This window comes from Leuresthes tenuis, unplaced genomic scaffold (assembly GCF_036924035.1).
Source record: "Leuresthes tenuis unplaced genomic scaffold, fLeuTen1.0.hap1 SCAF_3, whole genome shotgun sequence".
Classification (NCBI taxonomy): domain Eukaryota; kingdom Metazoa; phylum Chordata; class Actinopteri; order Atheriniformes; family Atherinopsidae; genus Leuresthes; species Leuresthes tenuis.
Genome location: NW_027325357.1, coordinates 21,271,338 through 21,292,696, shown reverse-complemented (window position 1 = coordinate 21,292,696; position 21,359 = coordinate 21,271,338). Strand labels below are relative to the sequence as shown.

The 21,359-nt window shown below is 41.6% G+C and overlaps 2 protein-coding genes across 5 annotated transcripts in view; both read left to right on the top strand.

Moving 5' to 3' along the window:
- LOC140303671 (calmodulin-binding transcription activator 1-like) overlaps window positions 1-5,428 on the top strand; it is a 52,044-nt gene extending 46,616 nt beyond the window's left edge. Inside the window, exon 21 of the mRNA XM_072382525.1 lies at window positions 544-5,428. Within this exon, the coding sequence (XP_072238626.1) occupies window positions 544-619 (76 nt within the window). The 3' untranslated portion in view covers window positions 620-5,428. The remainder of the gene's footprint in view (window positions 1-543) is intronic.
- A 1,031-nt stretch (window positions 5,429-6,459) lies between these two features.
- LOC140303670 (homeodomain-interacting protein kinase 1-like) lies at window positions 6,460-18,317 on the top strand. 4 transcript variants are annotated; one of them, XM_072382522.1, is made up of 18 exons: window positions 6,460-6,811; window positions 8,379-9,106; window positions 9,588-9,779; window positions 9,859-10,040; window positions 10,148-10,271; window positions 10,360-10,479; window positions 10,680-10,766; window positions 10,858-11,042; window positions 11,136-11,286; window positions 11,932-12,118; window positions 12,352-12,470; window positions 14,073-14,207; window positions 15,215-15,372; window positions 15,721-15,792; window positions 15,903-16,073; window positions 16,190-16,410; window positions 16,499-16,611; window positions 17,138-18,317. In XM_072382522.1, the coding sequence occupies exons 2-18, from the start codon at window positions 8,381-8,383 to the stop codon at window positions 17,609-17,611; spliced, it is 3,417 nt and encodes a 1,138-aa protein (XP_072238623.1). In that variant the 5' UTR covers window positions 6,460-6,811; window positions 8,379-8,380; the 3' UTR covers window positions 17,612-18,317. The 4 variants fall into 4 exon arrangements, with proteins under 4 accessions (XP_072238623.1, XP_072238622.1, XP_072238625.1 ...); XM_072382521.1 differs by having other exon boundaries at window positions 15,212-15,372; XM_072382524.1 differs by lacking the exon at window positions 14,073-14,207.
- The last annotated feature ends 3,042 nt before the right edge of the window (window positions 18,318-21,359 follow it).

Genomic DNA, 21,359 nt, shown 5'->3' with positions numbered 1-21,359 from the left:
GCTGTTCCGGTGAAGCCCCTTGATGGACCATAGGCCTCTAAAACAGGTGAGCCCTCTCTTGCTCCCTCTCTCCCGGAGGCTGGTGCCTGTTTGCATGTCAGCTGAGGGAGGGGGAGAGGAGATCCTGGATTATCACCCTTCCCTCCCGCTCGCTCTTTTCTTCGCTCCCTATCTCTCTTTGTCTCCCTCTGAGGACTGCCGAATGATATCAGTGCATGACTGACAGACAAAGAAGCATTTCTAGCATAAGGATTTCTTAGGGGCATGTTCTGATTGTTTTCACAAAGGGCGTTTGGGTGTTGCTTGGCCTGCCATTCTTCTTTTGTATGCCTTGATGGGTGAGGAAGATAACAGGACGGTGTGTGCGTGTGTGTGTGTGTGTGTGCGCTGGATGTAAGTTTGATGGATAACTACTGCATTTGCTCTTAGTATAGCCTTTGGGTGTAAGAATGGAATAATCTCAATGACAGACAGTAACATACATAGACACTCACATAGTACTCTCTCTGACTCTGTCTCCAATATATTTTTGGTTTTCCTCAGGGCCAGAGAGCAGAGAAAGGCCAGGGGTCCTGAGAGCCCACTGCCAGGCCCTGCACACAGCACCCTCAGCCTGTGAGCAAATTTATTAACTCTCCCCCTTCCATCTTCTTCTCTCCTACACTCTCTCCCAACTCGCTCCCTTTTCCATTTCCTTTCTCTTGCCCTCTCCTTTCCTCCTCCTATCTTCCACCCACCCTACCCTCTTCTCCCAAGAGGGGGAAAAAAAAAACTCTTCCCAGACAGACTGAGGACAGGATAGGTGTCCATCATGGCAGCTCAGACAGACAGACAGACTGTTGGGCAGAGCCCAGGGACCTGGCTCTGCCCACAGCACTGATCCTCCTCCACAGTTTCACTGGGAGGCCATCACATTAACCTCATGGCATTCTTTGCACTCTTCATGGGTATGTTTCTTTGCAAGAGCAAGTCAACGAGTCAGACCAGAGAAAGAGAGGAAGCGCCTGCAGATGACACCCCGCTGTTCAAGGCAGCAGCTGGATGTGCTGAAAGGCTCCAGTGAAGAACAGCTGGCTCAAGAGAAAGGCAACTTTGACATGCAGAAAATACGCAAAACCTGTTGTGTTTTGTATCCAAACAGAAATCCATGAAAGAATAAGAAAACACAAACCAAAAAACTCACTTCTATGTTGCATTTGCATGCAAGATTTTTTCGCTTATTCCTCCTCTCCATCATCCTGAGCTACAGTGGCAAATCATTCTGTTGATAAAGTATTTCACAAGATCATCAACCACCCTGACTCACAGGCTTACAAACCTATTAAACTGTCACCCAATCAAAAGGGGAGGAACTGCACTTGAATGTAAGAGGGGCATTGTTAGATAAAGGGAAGTGGTCTGAATAACGATGTCTTAATTTGTTACATGGACTTTGTAAGGAGTCGTTCTTAGAGGCAGCATTTTGCTCGCCCGACGTGGTGTGTCAGTGTTTGTTCAATTCAATGCATGTGTTTGAGCTATGAGCTCCTGCATGCTTGCCAAACTGCTTTAGTGTTGTTTCTTTTGTATTTCTATGTGTAATTGTGTCTCACTTATGTCTTCATTAACTTATCCTTGCCCTGTGTAATGTGAACTGTGTAAGGACAAATGACTTATTTTGGGTGCTTTTTTTAAAAAATGTATTTATTTAAGGGTCTAATTATTTCTTTAACTGGCTCAAGAGTGGTTTAGCTTGAGACTGGTTTCCACCCCGTGTGATAAAAATATGACATGTTCCAATGGTTAAATGTCTCTGTTAGTTTGTTCTGCGTGAACCTCTAAATCCTAACTGTGGTTTTGAGGAGAGAGTCACATACCATTGCCTTGACTTCTTCTTGACTCTGAGAGGTCTCTATGCTTGCTCTGTACAAGACATGGGTCCTATACCTGCCCCTATTCAGGGCATTGGTCCCCATATTAGCCCATACGGGCAATAAAAATCCATATTTTGGACTATTGCATATTTCTGTATATAAACTGACGAGGTAAGGGGATATGAGGACCCTGAAACTTTTTCATAAGAGGACTGTATTTAAGATTATAAATTATTTTACTCCCATAATGAGAACTTTAGACAGAGACCTGGGTACACAGGACGGCTGTATTGCTTGTAAATAATGTAGATACAAACGGAGTAATGTGCATGAGATTTAAGACAAAGAAACAGCAAAAAGAACATGTTAGTGGCTATGGACTGTGAGAGGATTTTAACTGCTTCATTTTAAGACTATCCAGTATAAATGTTACTGAAAAGAACATTTTGTTAAAGCATGCAACTGAAAAATCTAATGTTAGAATAATAAGTGGGAAAACAAAGTTAGCTGAAACTGATCTTTCAGACAAAACATTTACACTTTGTGCTTTTCTTTCTTGGCTAGCAAAAATTAAACCCTTTTTGCCAGTAGTGCCAATTATTATGAATGCTATTTTGCCTAACAATACAGTATGTTATGTGGGGGAAGCCATTACCCAAAAGATATCAGTAAGATTCACAGGGGCAGCACACACCGACATTAAACAGTAGATGAGATCTAGTACTAGCTCAGCCGTAGACCTACAAGTTCTGAAGTTTGTCGAAGGCAGACTTTTTTTTTTTTATTTGTAGATGATGGTGATGATGATGCAATGATGAAAATGATGCCAATGGTGATGATGACTATGATGTTTAAATGTGAATGCAATGACTGATGACCCAAAAGAAATGAATTGGAAGAGGGTGCTACATACTTTGCTAGTTGTGCTTCAGCAACATACAGTACTAGCTTTTATCAAGACCATCAATCACACCCGCAGTGGATCCAGCCTGGCCTCCAGTCAAAACTCCCATCTTCTATCAGAATGTCTCTTACCCACGTTTTACATTTCATTTGACTGAATTTCATTTTTCTCCTCATTGTGACTGCCGTAATTATACGACACGTATTTTAGACTTCTGGAAAAAAAAAAACCTCTGTTTAGAAAGTGCCTGCTCAACAACAGAGAACAAATATCAGGAAATATCTATTTCATGTCCTCCAAAAGGTTCCCATTTACCTCTTTATTTTCCTAAATTGCGTGTTAGAAATGGACTGGACAGTGTTAAAACTCGATCTGATTCTGAGTTAGAAGCTCTTGTTTGTCTGGAATGAATGGACGCTCGTGGCCAGATTGATGCAAGGTGTTGTTTCTTGGAACGAGCAAAAACGACGGTATCAGTGTATGACCCACCTCTGTGTGCATTTTTTGCAGTATTAGCAGAAGAAAACCATTGAATACTGCCTATGTGTGAGAGGCACTATCACTGTTGGGAGGACATGTTTTTTTCTCTCTCCTTTTGTCTGTTTTCCCCAGAAATGACTTTTCTGGTGATATTAATTAGTGAAATGAAAGCATAGCAGGGCAGTTTTTGGCAGACTAAATAACTACCACAAACATTTTATTTCTTTATCTTTTTCTGTCTCTCACATTATCACGAAAAACACATACACACACTATCAGACACAAATGTACACGTACTAGCTTGCACGCACGGACACACAAATCGGCCACACTCTTTCTCTCGTGTGCTTAAGTCTTTGGGAACAATGAAATCTCTCCCTTAGATTTTACTCAGGGTTGAAGAACAGGGAGAGGGCATGTGGAGTGTAATGACTGCTGGTACAGAGGTGTACCACAACTGGTAACAGTGTACATTTCAGTGTGCCAATGTATGTGTGCAAAGCTTGGGATACGCCAGTTGTCTATTCATTAATCAGTACCAACAAATTATAGTCTGCTTATGTTCGACAGTCTTTCCTAAAATCCAGTCTTATTTTGTGAAGCTACAAATCTCAATCTTGGATAAATTTTCTACAGAAACACCTCCAAACCCCTTATTTTATAGACAAATAACTTGAATATAAATTAAATCAAAGTAAGTAATAGTTAAATATATTTATACAATTGCTCTTTTCTTGAATATACAAAATTCTTACTACGGGCAGTTTTTAAGCAAAATCAAAAATAGGGAATGGACCTCAATCACTTTGAAAAAATGATAAAGGTAAAAAGAGATCGACTGGATCATTGTGTCCCACGTGTTTTCTGAATATTCATCATGCTGAGAGACAGCCATGGTAAGGACAGAGCCATCAGGATCATTCATACAACACCACTTAAACCTCTTCTTAAACTGCTCATCCTCTCACATCAGCACAGCTAAAGAACACTTATTTGAGCTCCTTTTCATATCATGTACACACACACACACACACACACAGTCACACAGACAGCAACAAAATGCCTGCGCTCACCAACTCACACAATACGCACAGAATACGACCACACACAATCCATCAATATATTCGTGTTTTGGAGAGGATGGTGACAGTTAAAAATAGAGTATGTAGTGTAGAAAAGGTCAAATAACAGAGAAAAAAAGAAACAAATGTTGGCTTAGTAGACAGATAGACATATGCAAGGATGGACTCATAAGTCCGCCTAGAAATGAATGGTATAACCTTTCGGGCCTTGTTTAAGGAGGGCGTGGCCAAACACCACATTGCATGCTAGAATGGTAGACCCTTATAGATAATCTATGGCTAGACCTCTCCTTGCCTTCCTCCTCTTTCACCCTGTCTTCCCTTTTCTCTTTCATCTCCTGCTGTATTCCCACCCTGCCTGCTGTTGTGTTCTCCATGCTTATCTCAGTCTCTCATTCCTCCTTTTTTGTAGCCTAGTTTTGACTTCCTTTTTGTTTGTTTTACAAACATGCATGCACGAGCATCACTAACTTGTTGATGTTTTTAAAAGAATATTTTGTTGCTGAGGCCATGCAAAGTGTTTTGAATATTGCCCTTATATGTGGAATATGTCTTCTGAATGCTTTACATAATTTCTGCTGTAAAATGAAATCAGAATAAAAAGAAAATTTGCACTTTAACTTATTTTTTGCCTGCTATTCATGACTTTCTGGGCTCTAAATGAGAATGTTGTAGTACCTGCTTGAGGCCTACATGCTCTGTGATAACTTCCGCACTCTGGGCTGTGTCCCAAAAATGCAATTTCCTAAACATTCATTTGTGAAAATCTATCTCAAAAACCTCTGGGTGCTGTGTGAGATGGTTGCTTTTTCAAATACCTCAAACTGTTGCCTTATCCTGAGGTTTAGGCACAAATCAAGGTGAAGATGGATGAGGTGTTAAAGTAGATGATAGTAGACTGGCAGTTTTGTGTATTTGGACTGTACTCTCAATTAAATTAATTGCAACAAGACAGCTTGGATATTTTGGAGGCAATAAATTTGAAAAGAAGCAATAACCATGAACTAAGGCATGTAATGAGACTTGATTATTGCTCCCCAGCTGTTAGTCACTTTGGATGGAGTCTACTTAAATACTAATTGTAGATGTAATGCTTAACTCTGATAAAAAAGAAAAGGAAATTCTAAAAAGATCAAAAATAAAAAGATTTAACAATTCAGTCTTCTAATGTCATCCCTTTTTTCATTTTTTTTTACTATTTGTGCATGTGAGTTTTAAGACGGCAGGACCCTTGTTGATGTGGGTTGCATTCAAAATGGCATCCAACTTTACTCCAAACAAAACAAAAGAAAGGTGCCAATTACAGTCAATGAACAGACAAAACTGGTTTTGGGTCTTTTCATTTAAATTTTCAGATTAACTAATATACATACAGTGTATGTTGCAATGCAAGTAAGAGTGGAGGTGGTATTGGTGAGAAATTACGATTCAACTAAACAAACTTGTGTCCAAAAACAAGCAGTATTCAAAAAGTGTAATGTATACATAATTTAAGAGGGGGAAAAAACAACAACTTTGAAACTAAATTAAATATAATTTTTTAAAAAATAACGTCACTAAGAAATATTGCAAGTGAAGCTTAAATTTTCAAGAAAGATGCAGGATCTTCTTTGCCGCCTTTACTCTGCACGGCAAAATAAGATCATACTTTCTGAAAGGTGGATCCTTTTATCAGGAAACTTCTTCCTCACTTTTAAGGAAAATAAAGAAAAACATTCAAAACCACCTTAAACTAAAACTATAAATGAATTCACTGCACGGATAGCTACTGCGTGAAACCCAAGTATTACTTTTCAAAACTCTGTTGGGGACGAAAAATATCTATTACGCACAGTATAGGAGCACAGTTTTGGGAAACAAAACTTTCCAATGAAATCTGGAAAATTACCAGTATCTACGTCAGGCCAATTTCGTGTTACCGTAAAACTGCTGATCAGCTTTCTATTTGATGTATAAACGGACCGCATATACAACTCGATTCACCTGTTTGGAAATGCATGAGTCCTAACTGGTCTAAATGAAAGTTGTTGGTTTTTTTTGTACACAACGCTTATCAAACGTCGGGTCTGTTGAGTAAATAGCGTCTATCTCTGTCGAAGGCCTCACAAATTTACGATAGTTACGGTAACAACCGGAAATAACGTCAGACTCGCAGCTGATATAAGGACGTGGTTTCTTCCGGAGAAAAGTGGAATTTGCTGCCTCAAAGAGACGATTTTAGAAACGATGCAGTGATATTTTAATTACCAAATGTACATATTTTAGAACTAATGTTTAACTTAGTAATATAATGCGACGTTTTTATCTTTTTTTTCCGGAAACTCGGCGCTGTAATGTTGACTAGCTCACCATCGACTGAAGAAACAATGCAGGCCTAGCTAGCATGAGATGTTAGCTGGCGGAGGCTAATTGGATAACTGCTCCAGCATATCGCAGTGGGATTTAAATCTTGGACGACGCAGTGATTCTAAACTGTGCTAACGTCAAATCCGGTATGTTATAAATATTTCTTTATTTCCTTATGAGATTCGTGAATCTGTTCGTTTCTCAACCCCATATCTGCTCGTGAAGTTGCTGATTATTTAATGCCATATTTTCGGAAAGTTAATGCGTTAGCATGTTAGCATCATCGGGTTAAGCGATCATCTTACTTCGTTGATTTGATCTTAAATTCTGACTGTTTCGACCGCCTATATACGTTTCCAAACGGCTAACAATTGACAGGCCAACGTGTAACTTTGTGTTTTGCCAGTGATCTGGTACTTTTTCACAAAAATGTTAAAACAGCTGCCCAATAGCAACCCCGACAGTATCTGTCTCTACCGAAACTTATCTAATATATGTATGTAAAGCCACTGTATGAGCTGTATAAATAGCGTTGTTGTAATTTATTTTATTTATGGCCTTCACTTCTGCTCCTCTAAGCTGTTATTGCTCGCCAATTACTGTTTTAGGAAATATTTCAGCCTAATATCCCATTATCAGATACCCATTTCATCACATTTCCAGACACATTCTCACCAAAATCATACACGACCAAAACACTAATTAGCATTATCAGAAAATTGAATTGAATTCATACAGACGACAACAAAAATAGGTGATGCTGATGGAGAAAACACAAGTGGTCGCCTTCATCTTAAGCTGAATAGACATCTACTTCATCCTTTTGATAATGTATTCATAAAAGAAACCATTAAAGCTCTGAGGACATAACCCATATGTTATAACCCATAACACATGTTCCCCCTTATTTCATATTCAGTTTTCTAATCATGTAAACCATTATGGCTTCTGTATTTCTCCAATTGTGCATAGTACTTTGCTATCTGGCTGCAGTTGCCCTCAGTGTAACTAGACCTTGATTTATTCTTTGTATTAAGTTTTAGGACACAGATGCTATAGTTTTGACAGTTACAATTTGTTGTTATTAGATAGCTTTCTAAGACCTGGATTGTAAGGCATGTATAACTTGATATTAAAGTCTGTTTGTTAGGTCCATTAACTAAACTTAAAAAGGTAAAAAAAAGCCCTTTAAAAAAATCCATCCATCAGTTTTCTATACTCACTAAATCCAATTCATGGTGGCTGGAGCCTTTTGGCTGCCATATTCTCAGATTTCTAAATGGTTGATACACTTGCGATCTGAGGAGGTTATTTGCTTCGCCATCACCTTGGACACTGTCATGTTTGCTGAATTGTGCTTTGTATTTATCTTGCGACGGGGAGGCTGCTGCTGTTTGAGGGCACATGATGAGAGCTTGATCTGTGACCGTTTCTTGGTGCAGGGTCCTTGTAAAAGGGGCATCCACATAATGTCGGGATTCAAGGTTTCCCTGCAGATAATTACTTTGTAACAAAGTAGTTGGTCCTATTCATTCAAATTGTCCTTGGTTTTAATTTTGGGCATGTTCACGCTTATTCAAAGACTTATTGTTATATTATATATTTATATATTATATATTTATACTATATATTATATATTTATAGCTTGATAATGTTCTTTAGTTGTAGTCGATCCTTTTACAGGTAACTAAATTGTTCTCAATTTCCTTGCAGCCATGAGTTCGCAGCTCCAAGTCTTCTCTCCCCCATCAATCTCCTCCAGTGCCTTTTGCCGTGTTAAAAAGCTGAAGGTGGAGAGCAATGTTTGGGACGTTTCCACCACTGAAGCTTATAGCTCCATAGCAGGCCAGTCGGCATACGCATTTACCCCAGCCATCGCTGTACCACCCTTTGCGCCATCCCTTGTCTTCCCTCCTTCAGCTTCTGGCTCCAGGGGTCAAGTGGTGGTGCGTGCAGCTGATAGTACTGGTAGTCTTCCTCGAGGATCCAGTCGACGTGTCACTGAGCAGACTACATCCTCTTACAACCATGAGACATCTTCTGAGACAAAGGCCCAAAGACACGGGCAGAAGAGAAAGATCGAGGAGGTCAGTGAAGGCAGCGGAAGCGGATGTGGCAGTGTCCAGATATTAGAGGAACTCTCAGCTCCTGCAGCAACTTACTCCACTCGTACGGGTGGAGGAGGAGGAGGGGGCACAGGCCAGTCTATACCTCACTCGGCTCCAACCACCAAGAGCAGCAGCTCCAATGGTGAGGGGGATTATCAGCTTGTGCAGCACGAGATCCTCTGCTCCGTGTCCTGCAGCTATGAAGTGCTGGAGTTTCTTGGAAGGGGCACATTTGGACAAGTGGCAAAGTGTTGGAAGAGGGGCACCAATGAGATTGTGGCTATCAAGATTCTGAAAAACCACCCTTCATATGCCCGTCAAGGCCAAATTGAGGTAATCAGACTTTTTAAACGTGATGTGCAAACATTTTTTTCTCATGTCTTGACTTTGGAAACTGTTGTGATAACATGTTCCAAAGTGCATATAAAGGTAGTTTTATACAAAGAATAATTAAATTATTATCCCAAGAGGCTTAGAAACCCCTTCAAAATGTCACTTTGCATCAAATTCATCAGAGTTGAATGGTTTAGAACATATTATCTGAGCTTTTTGTTTAATACCATAACATTTGCAGCTGGGTTGTCAACACTACACTTAAAGACGAGGGAGCCGCTGTACATCATCTAATACTTTTGACACGGATTCCTCCAGCTGATGCTATTTGGGGGATTTGGGATGTTAAATGTTAAATGCAGCTGATGTGAAGTTGTTTAATTTGACTGTGCATTTCTCTGACATGAAAAAATAAGTGAACCAGCATTTCTTGTTAACAGATTGAAATTGTTTCTTTTTTTCTTTTTCTTTTTTTTTTAAGGTGGGTATACTGAACCGACTGAGTGCGGAAAATGCTGACGAGTATAACTTTGTGCGCTCGTATGAATGCTTCCAACACAAAGGTCATACCTGCTTGGTGTTTGAGATGCTCGAACAGAATCTGTATGACTTTCTCAAGCATAGCAAGTTCAGCCCGCTCCCCCTACGGCACATCAGACCCATCCTGCAGCAGGTTGGCTAACGGTAATCTCATTCTTGTTTTCGCTGTTTTGTATGCCAGCCCGGCTAATATTTTGGGTTTGTATCCTTAGGTGGCTACAGCACTGATGAAACTGAAGAGCCTGGGATTAATTCATGCAGACCTGAAACCTGAAAACATCATGCTGGTCGACCCTCTCAGACAGCCTTACAGGGTGAAGGTTATTGACTTTGGCTCAGCAAGTCATGTGTCCAAAGCAGTGTGCTCAACTTACTTACAGTCTCGGTACTACAGGTAGGTGTCAAGAAATTTGGCTGTGTGTTGGATTGATGAGGCATGTCACTGAATTTGGAGTGAGCTTCTGTTTTCTCATTAGTAGTCTTGTCTAATTTGCCGTGTAGAGCCCCGGAGATTATTTTGGGCCTGCCATTCTGTGAAGCCATTGACATGTGGTCTTTAGGCTGTGTGATAGCCGAGCTGTTTCTGGGTTGGCCTCTCTACCCAGGAGCCTCCGAGTACGACCAGGTCAGTGCTTCTGCTAACATTTCCAAGGCCTTCTCTGTTCATTGATAAAAATGTCTGGAAAAGACTAAAGCTTCTTGTCTCTGTCCAGATCCGCTACATTTCTCAGACTCAAGGCCTTCCTGCTGAGTACCTACTGAGCGCCGGGACTAAGACCAGCCGCTTCTTCAATCGAGGCCCTGACTCTAGTTACCCTCTCTGGAGGCTTAAGGTTTAAATGTCATTCTTGATCCTACAGAGTATGTGACTATCAGTTCCACTGTGAAAAATATTTCTGAGTGTATTCCAAAAAGTGCTTAGCAATAAACAAGACTTGGTGCTGCGTTGAAATTTTCATTTTATTTCTTCATTTAACTGTAAGAAAAGTTCTATCATGACAGATAAAGACATGTTGCGTGTTTTCTTAACTAGACTCCAGCAGAGCATGAGATGGAGATGGGCATCAAATCTAAGGAAGCCAGGAAGTACATCTTTAACTGTCTGGATGACATGATGCAGGTATGTGACTCTTAAGTGCACAAACTAGAAAATTCTAATGAAATATTCAGTGCTTTTTGTTTACAGTTTTTTGTTGTTTTGTGCACTGCAGGTGAACTTGTCCTCTCACTTGGAGGGGACAGACATGCTGGCAGAGAAAGCTGACAGACGAGAGTTTATAGACCTCCTAAAGCGAATGCTTCGTCTCGATGCAGACAAAAGGATCACACCTACGAAAACTCTCGGCCACCCCTTTGTCACAATGAGCCACCTAATGGACTATCCACATAGTTCCCAGTAAGTGTTGATTTATGCTACAAATGTTTATAAGTTTAGGAAAGTGTTTGTGTGAATGTAATTTATTAAATACTTCCACTCAATTTTTTCCAGTGTGAAGTCGTGCTTCCAGAACATGGAGATCTGCAAGCGCCGGAGCTCTTATGACACTGGCAAATCTCTGTACTCCACCAATGCAGTTCCCAGCGCTGCATCGGGCAACCTCACAGTTACCTTCAGTAGCCAACTCAACCAGCATAACCAGGTATCATCAGCATCTTCACCGGGAAACGCTTGCACACGGATGCAGAGCCTGTTCTGAATGCAGGGTCTAAATTTGGCCTGCTCTTGTGCTGTGTGTTGCTATAATAAACAACAAATGTGTGTGAGAGGGCCTGAGCAAACACACACTGACTGCTGTTCTTTTGAAAAGAGAGCAGAATGCACGCAATTTCTCACCACTTGAAAGAAAAAAGTGTAGCATGTTGTGAAATACATTCTTGAGTATTTTTAAAGTAAAGAACAAAGGTAAGTACAATAAATTGCAACAGCCAGATCTTAGGGGCTGCACAGCTGAGAAAGATTAGGGGCCGAGCAAGTTTTGTTGAGCTTAAAGTCAGTTATTAGTATGACGATCACCATAGTAACAGAGGCAGAACTCATAGGCTGCTCCTGAGCAGTTTATTTTTAGGTTAAATCATTACACGGATTATTGTCCCGCTGATATACCCGACTGCCACCAGACTACGAGTAACATTAAATGTCATCAGGAAAAGTTTTAGAAGTTTGTGTCACAGACCGACTCTGCTGAATAGTGTAGTATACGCTCTTCCTTCTTTCTTACTTAACATACTGTATTTATGGACCTGTAATCGTAGTGTAGTGTTAACTTGCATTTTTGCCTCCACAGGTGCCTTCTGCAGGGGGTGCTGTGCCTTTGCTGAACTATCAGCCAGCTCTTTACCAGCAGGCAACCATCAACATTCCTGGGCTGGCTCAACAGAGCGTCCCTATTCCAACACGTCCTGCTGGGCTGTGCAGCCAGACAGAACCCTTCCAGCAGACCCTCATCGTCTGTCCACCTTCCACTATCCAAGGTAAACATTACAGTTGCATTAAGACTAAAACAGCTGCCATCTTTGTTGCTTTTATCTTATCCCCAGCCAGTCCCAACACATCAGTCTAACAGGTAATTCTTCTAATTACCTGGTTAACAGCAAGAAACCAGGTGATTTATTTATAAAGACCTACCCTCTTCTTTTTTTTTCTTCTTCTTCTTCTTCAATGTTTCATCTATATTTTGAGTTTATTTTGTTGGATTGTTTTCCAGGGCTACAGTCATCCAGTAAGAGTTCCAGTTTCCCTGTGAGGGTAGAGAACTCTGTACCCATGGTACCACAGAACCAGTCTGCACAGCCATTGCAGATCCAGCCAAGTATGCTTACACAGGTAAGAGTTTGTAAACTGTGCATATGTGTTGTTATATATCAGATCACAAATTTATGTCATTCTTGTTGGTACGTGCCAGAGCATATTGTATTTGTTGGCTCTTTGTTTTCACTTTGGGGAGACTTGTCGGCCTTAGTGTCACAACCTTGGAACTTTGGAATGGATTTAATGCTGGTTGGGAATGCGCTGAATAGATGTATGTTCACACATTTAATGAGGAGTCACGTTACAAGTGAGAAGAAGTCTACACAGTTGCTGCAACTAGTTTGGTCAATTTATTTATGGTATTGTACTTGTACTTGACACAGGTATGTGCACACGCACATATATTCCCATTGTCTTCCTTAGAAGTAACCTAATATCCAAAAATCTCAGGAAAAAATCTAGCCAGCTTGTAGATATGCGGTCTGCCATTGTTCAGTCGTGGATACACTAAGCACATCCAAAAAGTCTTTCATGGTTAGTACTGTCACAGTAACCACATTAGTAACACTACAACGTCAATGTACGCTATTTCGTCATGCCTCAGTGTACATGTATGAGATGCCTAATGAAAGTAGCAGTACTAAGCCATGACATTGGACATGCATCAAAGGTTGCTTGCTGGACTCTCATACAGATGATCTGACCTGCTTCTGTCACCGATGGTGTGTAGTGGGCGGCCTCCTGACTCTGGCTGCCCGCCCTCTGTCACTTTCCCTGGGGCTTCAGTTGCGGTGTCCCCTGAGGCATGCGGGTGTCTGCTGCACTCTGACCTCTTGCCATTTCTCCCGATTGCCACTTCAGACCTTTATTTGCGACCTGCAATGGTTGCTGTTGCAAGAATCGCTCCACACAGCCATGTCACTCTTCTGGGATTCACTGCCCATTGGATGACCTTGCATCCCCACAACACTTCCACCAAGCCAATGCACGCTGCAGCATGCTCCAATGGCCAAAGACGCATTGGACATTGGGATGTGCATTTAGGCGAGGTGCACAGTCCTTGCGGTCCCTCTTCACTTCTCGAACCATAACGTTCTGGTTATGTGACTGTTTTGCCATGGTTGTCTGTTGCTTGTGTCTCAGAACTCTACTCTCCTCCTTTCTCATAGGTAAGGAGGTTGAGTCGGAGTTTCTCAGTGTTCCACATAATGTTTTGAAAATGATTGAACCGAATAGTGTGGAGAGCTTTACATTTTGTTACTTACATGCATTTACATCTGTTTTTTTTAATCTTTTTAATGAAAACAAAGGATGCAGTGTGTACCATTTATTCTAATTGGGTTTCTGCTTTTTTTTTTTCACCTCGTCTTGCATTTGCTTTCAGAACTGATTGGATCATCGTCTGAGCCAGGCTTCTTAGCGCCAGTGTTTGATTTGGGGTGGATTCCAGATGTGTAGTGCAAGAGATTCATCCTGTCAAACCGCGAGATAATTGGCGATTGCTTAAATGAGGGATTATTTCTGTACTCTTTAGAAGTCAGCTGGCCAGTGTTGCCTTTGTGCATCTCTTGCGCAGCTGCTTATATGTGCTCTCCCGTAATCGTCATCAGCCTTGAAGGGCGTTACTGTCAATCATATCCTAACACTGCCCTTCCCTATCCTCCCTCCCTCCTCCAGGGTTCCTGCACACCCCTGATGGTGGCCACCTTGCACCCACCCCCAGCAGGCATTGCCCCCCAGTATTCTCTGCCCCTTGGGCTGGGCACTGGGGTGGGTCGGCCCACCCTCCTGGAGCACACAGCCACAGTGCTGGTAAAGCAACGATAACATCCCCCGAAGAAAGACATGCGCACTCCCTCTATCACTAACAATGCCATCTCTCTACTTCCCTGCTCTCCTTTTCCTTTCATTTATGTGCAAGTGTCCCGTTCCCTCTGTGCCACACGTTGTATGGGGCTAGTCTTTGTTTTATGCATCACAGTTCCACATTTCCACATGTGGTCTTGTCATGGATGTCAAAATCCTTAATTTTAGGTCAATTAAACCATCGTTCGGTCTGACATCAATCTCCTTTGTCCTTTTCTGTTTTCATCTCTGAACTTAACTCAAAATCATATGGTCAAGATTGACTAAATCCCCATTGTCTTCCTGCTCCAAAGGACACCCCCTCCCAACACCATTCACACATTTTCATTCCCCAGTTTTTCCCCCTAGGTGGGCTCAGGGCATGGAGCGCATGTGTTGCTGAGTTGGTCTGCGCTTTGCTTGCAGCTTCTCTTGTCCTGTCCTCCCTTGGTTTCAGCAGAGGAGGTTACAGCTACAAAATCTACTAAAAGCCCTCCTTGACAGCCTGCCTGACTCTGACACACATCTTCTGTTTCAGCCCCAGAACGTGTGGCATGCCTTTTCCCAAGACATATTATCAGACTGTTTGGCATCAGGGAACTAAACTAATCTGTGTTTCTCCCTTTAACAGGCACCATGGTTCTCTGTAGACTTGTCTTTAGATCTGATCTTGTTTACAGTGCTTCATTGTTTGTGCTTTGCATGGAATCATCTTGTGGATTTGTTGCAGGGGAATGCTATGATAAAGGAATGGCTTGGGAAAGGTTGCTCGCTTATTTAGCAATATGCTTTTCCCTGTAGAGGATATTGGCCATTGGCTTGCGTCTTTGTATTCGGTCTTTGTATTTATTTCTCAGCATGGCTTAATTTGTCTGGCCCATACCAGCAAACAGACAGTTTGTGTTGATTCACACTTGACTACTTCTTTGTATTACATGTACTGAGGTGCGTGTGTCTGTTATTCTTCTCAGCAGGCCTGGCCCACAGGTACGCAGCAAATCCTCATACCATCATCATGGCAGCAGGTCCCAGGTGTGGCTATCCACAGCTCTGCCCACCAGTCAAATGTCACTGAATCTCCCCTGGAAACGATCCACTCGGACACTGGCATGCAGCAGGGCCACAGCTGGCGGTGAGTCAGTCAACCGCTACAGTCGAGACGCATTCATGCGCACATTGTTTGCTTGTTTTCAGTCATATTTTTTTATGCTGCAAGTATAAAGCAGGGTGTTTGTTTTGTTTTTTTTCTTTGGTACTAACGCTTTACTACTAAGTATCATCTGTGGTCATTTTGCATAAGAACTGATCACAGCGGTCATATTCAAATTCAGGATAACTGTATGTTCCAAATGTTATGAAAAATAATCATAACCATGATTAACTCACAATAACCATTGTCCTTCATGTCCTCCCTTTTTTCTCTTTTTTTCCTTTTTTTTGTGTGCACAATGCTTACTTTTTTAACCTTTGACTCCGACAGAAACATAACCCAAGCCAGAACGCAACCGGAGAGGAAAAAAGTGAAAGCCAGACGTGGGGAGAACAGAAACAGGTCTGTAGATCTCTGAAGCTTTTCCTGTTCAGTGGTTTTTGAACAGGCTTCTACGTGGCCTTTTCACTCAGTTTTTTTTTCCTTAAAAATATTTGTTTATCTCCTTCTAGGGGTATATCCACTGCATCCTTACTCAGCAGTAGTGGTGTGACCCCATCCACCTCCACGGTCACGTTGTCCCAGCCAATCGTCATCTCCGACACACCCAGCCCAGCGATCAGCATCATCACGATTCACAGCGACACCGATACGGAGGATGAGCGGAAGTTCCATCCTGCCAGGTGAGGACAAGAAACTTCTCTGCATTGAACCACGTTTATTGTTGGACTGAAATGTTTCGATAACCGTCTTGTTTTCTGAGTGTGACCGTGGAAGTGACACTTTTCCCACTTTACAGTGTTGGGCTGAGCCGGACTGAGCGCACCAATGTCATCAGCTGTGTAACCGTGCATGACTCGGACTCTTCTACAGCAAGTCCCCTGACTCCCTTACCTCGCACACTTAACCCAGCTAGCACCATGTCGTCACGGCAGGCCAAGTCTCTGGCAGTGGTGGCACCTTCAGTAAAAACCCAAGCGTCTGAGAAAGGGACAATTTCACATGGCCGCTTAGAGACTGGTGAGTTACCCATGTCCTATGTCCTTTTTCTTTTTCTTATGTGCAAAACTAACAGGAGTTATTAATACTTACTATCTTCAACCTGCAGTGAACTACATGAAGCCTAAGAGATCATCTAACAGACAGCCCTGCAATTCAGGGGAGAGCCTGGATCGTCATGGATTGTTCCCAAGCCAGTCGCACCCCTTAAACCTCAGCCAGGTGAAGCTTTATCAGATAACATGTGTTATGCAACAAATGGTTGCATTAGGATGATTTGCCTTGGATGGGAAAAATGTGCCTGAAACTTAATGTCAGACATTCAATGTCAAATTTAATGTCAAACAGCTTTCAGGCATATGACATTACTTTGAACAACTGATCACCCTGTGCAGGTTGGATGTCATGCAGCTACTTGTCTCCAGTTATGTTTAATCCTTTCAAACAGTGAGTTATGTAAGTCAAAAGAAATATGCAAATAAGAGCAAAGTGGAAAAACCTGTTTGTAAATGCTCCCTCAGCAGAACCATAGTCTGCAGTTGCAAAATACCTCTGGCAAAGAATAATTTTTAAAGTTTTGAGGCCTTTTAAAATACATTACAATCATGCTTAAAATCTCCCAAAAACAAGTCAAAAACTGGGTTCAAAGTAAACAGGCAATGGGCAGTAAGATATTCAAAGAATTTTTTGTACCGTCTCATTGCTGAGTGTATGCATTGCATGTTGTATTTGTCTCCTTTTTTTTCAGGTTCAGTCGGTGGTTTCTTCATCTCAGGAGCGCTTGGGGACATCCCACAGTGACTCATCTCTACGTCGCCAGCAGACATTCCCTCCATCCATCTCAGCCTCTCACTACAGCTTCCCTGAAGTGTCTGCACTGGCGTCGGGCTCAGCCGCTGCCACCAGCCTGTACACCTACCCAGCCTCCACAGCCCTCTCCTCCGCTTCTCAGGCCATGGAGCAGCTGCTGGGCCGCGGTCACAGCAGCCACGGACACTCCCCCGCCGCATATGCAGCCACATACACGTCATCTTCCTCGTCCTCCAGGAGAGACTCAGCCAGTCGCAAGGATTCTGTCAGCAGCCTGCTGCATGGCCTCCCTGCTGCATATCAACATCCGTTTGCTGCTGGTTCTCCCTATGTTAGTGTGACACCCCGGGCTGAAGCTTACAGTGCCTACCAGCTAAGCCCCAGGCGCCTCACTCAGTACCCTTACTTATAGAAAGTCCCATACAATTTAAGCAAAGAAGAAAATCACTCGCATACCGACACAAAGGGACATTTAAACTGTAGAATACCTGTTGGTCACTTACTTGTTTGCTGCTTTTAATAACAAGACAGCATTTCACTTCTAGCTCATTTATGTGTTTGTTTGAACTATTTTTGTGTCTTTTGAAATGCCCTTTAGTATTACGTAAAATGTTTGTTTTCCCTTCAATCATTGTTTATGGCTCGTATTTTATCCCCAACCCAGTTAAAGTATTGTGTTAACTGTATATTACACCTGTTTATCTTGAGGTTTTGTGTGAAGAGAGATTATCCTCCTGTCACAAGCAGTGACTACGCTTTAGGTGAGCTTTTAGATGCCTGGCTTAGAGGGCTAGTTGAGCTCGCAGTCCTTAGTTTTTCAAGAAAGTTTCCACACTAATCCACTGAGGCCCTGTGTTTTTAGTGAGCATAATGACTGTACATTACCCACGTCTGTTTACTCTCATGTCTTTTTACTATATTTAAATTATGTTTTTATCGGTGTGAAGTAGGAAGAAAAAGGCCCGTGAAGATGAGAGGAGTCGTGGGGAAAACTGTGATGGATATGTTAATTTAAGTACACATTGTGGTAGTTTGTTTATGTAGTGACTGTGTTTAGGCAGGATTGATCATGTCCATATGCAATAGAATTAAAACTACATACCCGAGTGCTGAATGTATTTATGAAGTCCAGAGCGTGATAAACTTTTATGAGAAATGATGTGAAAACCCTTTAAATTGTTCAAAGAAAAAGGAAAAAAAAAAAAATCCCCCTCTAATTTTTCTCCTTTAAACATGGAAAAAAAAATGTTCCCATGAGCTGTAATTCTATATATATATATAGATATATATCTATATATTTGTGTGTGTGAAGCCTGATTGTGTAGGACCTGCTATTATTCAAACTGATTTATGGCCAGTTTTATTTCTGACACGTCAGAAATGTTTGTTAATGTCTGCTGCACCAACACAAATGTGCACGGATGTACTGTGGAAAATACTCGGTTCTTCAGTGTCTGACGAGAAATCTCCCATTATGTGTCCTACCCTATTCGAAGTTGTTCCTTAGACAAGCAAGGCATCTTTCCTGCCGAAATTTTTTTTTTTTTCTCCCTTTTTGCGCATGTGTATGTGTTTGGTTTTTTTGTAAACCTCCAGATTCCCTCTGTGTGGAAACCGGCTGTCCCTGAGTTGAGAACAGACTTGCAGCTTTTCCCGCCGTCACCTTCATTTTTAAAAAAGGGGGGGGGGGATTTCTGGCTGAAATCTTTTTTTTTTTTTTTTTTTTTTTTTGTTTTATTTTTAGTAAATCCTTCCCCTGCTGTTTTTTTTGCATCCGTTTTGTGTTGTAACGTCTGAATATTTAACTGTATTTCACCTTAACATAGTGTAGTTAAGAGGCTGTTTGGTAGAACTAATTCAGGGAAAAAGGTTTCAGCTCAAATAATCCACTGTTTCCAAATAAAGTAAACACAATCTCACAGCTCTGTTTTTTTTCTTTGTCTTCTTCCTTTTCTCCACACACTTGTATTCAGCCTATTCAACCCAACGAAAACTAGTTCCCACTAAGCAGGAAAACACTTCAAAACCATTCAGATTATTGGTCATTACTGATTCAATGTGTCGGTTTTCAGTTCAGCCTTTGTTTACTGTAAAGGAGCTGGTACTGGCAGGACAGAGTGGATAAATCATGTGCCGTCCTTAAGAGAAACACTTCAGCCTTGCAGTTAAATGCTAACTATGACAGGTTTCCAGTTTTCTATTAATCTCGGCTCTTTTGTCCCACTGAACGGCATAAAGGGCCCGGAGCACTTAAGTCACTGCTTCAAGCAAAAAATGTCCTTTTATGAATACAGCAACAGGCTTCATCACAGCTGTGACTCGTGACAAGCGTAACATCACCAAGCTGAAATGACTTGAAAAGAAACTCTGATTTTACTCACAAATCAGGGAAATTCTATTTTAAAAAACGCTTGATACTTTTAAAATGATATTGAAAGTGGGTAAATCTTTTTCAATAAGAATCGGATGAAAAAGACCCTCACATTCAGTCCTCAGATCTTAGATAACAGGGCATAATGTAAATAACTAACTAGTTATCTGATCCTCAGCAGGGCCCAGAATTAGGTAGATGACCGATTCATTGGTCATTATAATATAAAATACCATTAAAATCATGCTAAAATGGTGGATCCTGAGTGAGTCAAAAATTAGTTGATGACAAAAGTCTCAGGTCTGATGTAGTTTAATAATGATTTCTTAAAAATTGGAACATGTGCTAATTAATGTGTATGTTGTTTTCTTCTTTTGTTTCAACGGTTTTTCACCTGACTTACTAACATCTGACAGAAAGTCCTGACTGTCTGAAACTGAGAAGAAAGAAAGATAAAGGAAAAACGTATTTAGATAAATGGCCTCCCTGGTTCATGGTCGACTCAAATACAGCAAGATGTCCAGGTCCTTCACAGTTTGGTATGGTGTCTTTGTGATGATATGCTACGTTAGTTGCCCCCCCCCCAAAAAAAAAACCTGTTGTGGTTTGCCCAAATGCAACTTTGACAACCTAAAAGTATAATTTCAAAGAACAGAAGTTGACATTTGATTGATGTAAGCAATGCTTTATTCTGAAGTTAGAAAATAATTCCTATTAAATGTTCCACCACTCCCTCCCCCCCCCTCAAGCACTGGACACTTGGCAAGAGATACTTTTGAACAATGTTTATTGATATACTGGGAATATTTGGGCTCTCAAACAGAACTCCCCATGTCCCAAACGTTTAATACAGAGACGTTAAATGAGTTGAACGCAGAAAAAAAGTTTGTCCCATTGTTTGTCCCACATTCACGACTGACCTCAGGATACCCAGTCTTCACATTTATGATACGTGGCATAAAAAAATGCACACAGTAAGAAAGAAATAATTATAAAGTCTGTTTTCAGTCCAGTTCATGATAAGAAAAATAAATCACAGCACTGTTTACAGGTCAAACCTAGCTGATTTGATGTAGGAGCTATCCTTCGAGATTCAGGTTCCACACAAACAGGATTCCAAATGCAGCCACATCTTCACACGAAACTGTTCGTGCCTCCCTCACAAGACACAGGCAGACACACTGTTTGCCAGTCCATGACATAAGCTGTGATCAGCTGTGATCACAATCACCAATTTAAAGACGATTTTCCTCGGCTGTTCGCCTGTCAGTTGCTGCCCACGTGCCGTTTGGGAGACAGAGCACGGCTGAGCAGTTTTTGGAATGCAGACTTGAGACCAGACTTCCGTGGATTGGTGCTACAGAGAAACAGAGAGGTTTTGTTTATAGAAATGTTTATAGGTTTTTAGAAATAATTCTGCATCTATTCTTTACTAGCGCAAGTACTAAAAGTAAGAAAAGCTGACCAGCAGTTTTGAAAGATATATTTACCGTTTCGACCACTTTGTGTCCTTCAAGATTTCCTCCAAATCCTCCTCCTTCTTCTCCTTGGCTAACATCTGGTCCCATATCTCTGTGTTGACCCACAGAGCTCCAGACAGAGTCTGGCTGGCCCGGGTGCAGGTGATCCAGCGGCATAGAGGACAGATGACGGTGTTGAGGATCCCTTCACACTTGGTCATTCTCTTCAAGCATGAGGCGCAAAAAGTGTGTTTGCAGTGGAGAATCCGTGGAATCCGGTTGACGCACGAGTACGCGCTACAGCACACAATGCACTCAAACTCTTCATT

Excerpts from the sequence above, each read along its gene's own strand:
- LOC140303670 (XM_072382521.1), top strand. The coding sequence starts at position 8,381 with ATGAGTTCGCAGCTCCAAGTCTTCTCTCCCCCATCAATCTCCTCCAGT. Across the intron at positions 10,480-10,679 it reads ACCCTCTCTGGAGGCTTAAG|ACTCCAGCAGAGCATGAGAT; the intron begins GTTTAAATGTCA and ends TTTCTTAACTAG. Across the intron at positions 12,119-12,351 it reads TCCACCTTCCACTATCCAAG|GGCTACAGTCATCCAGTAAG; the intron begins GTAAACATTACA and ends ATTGTTTTCCAG.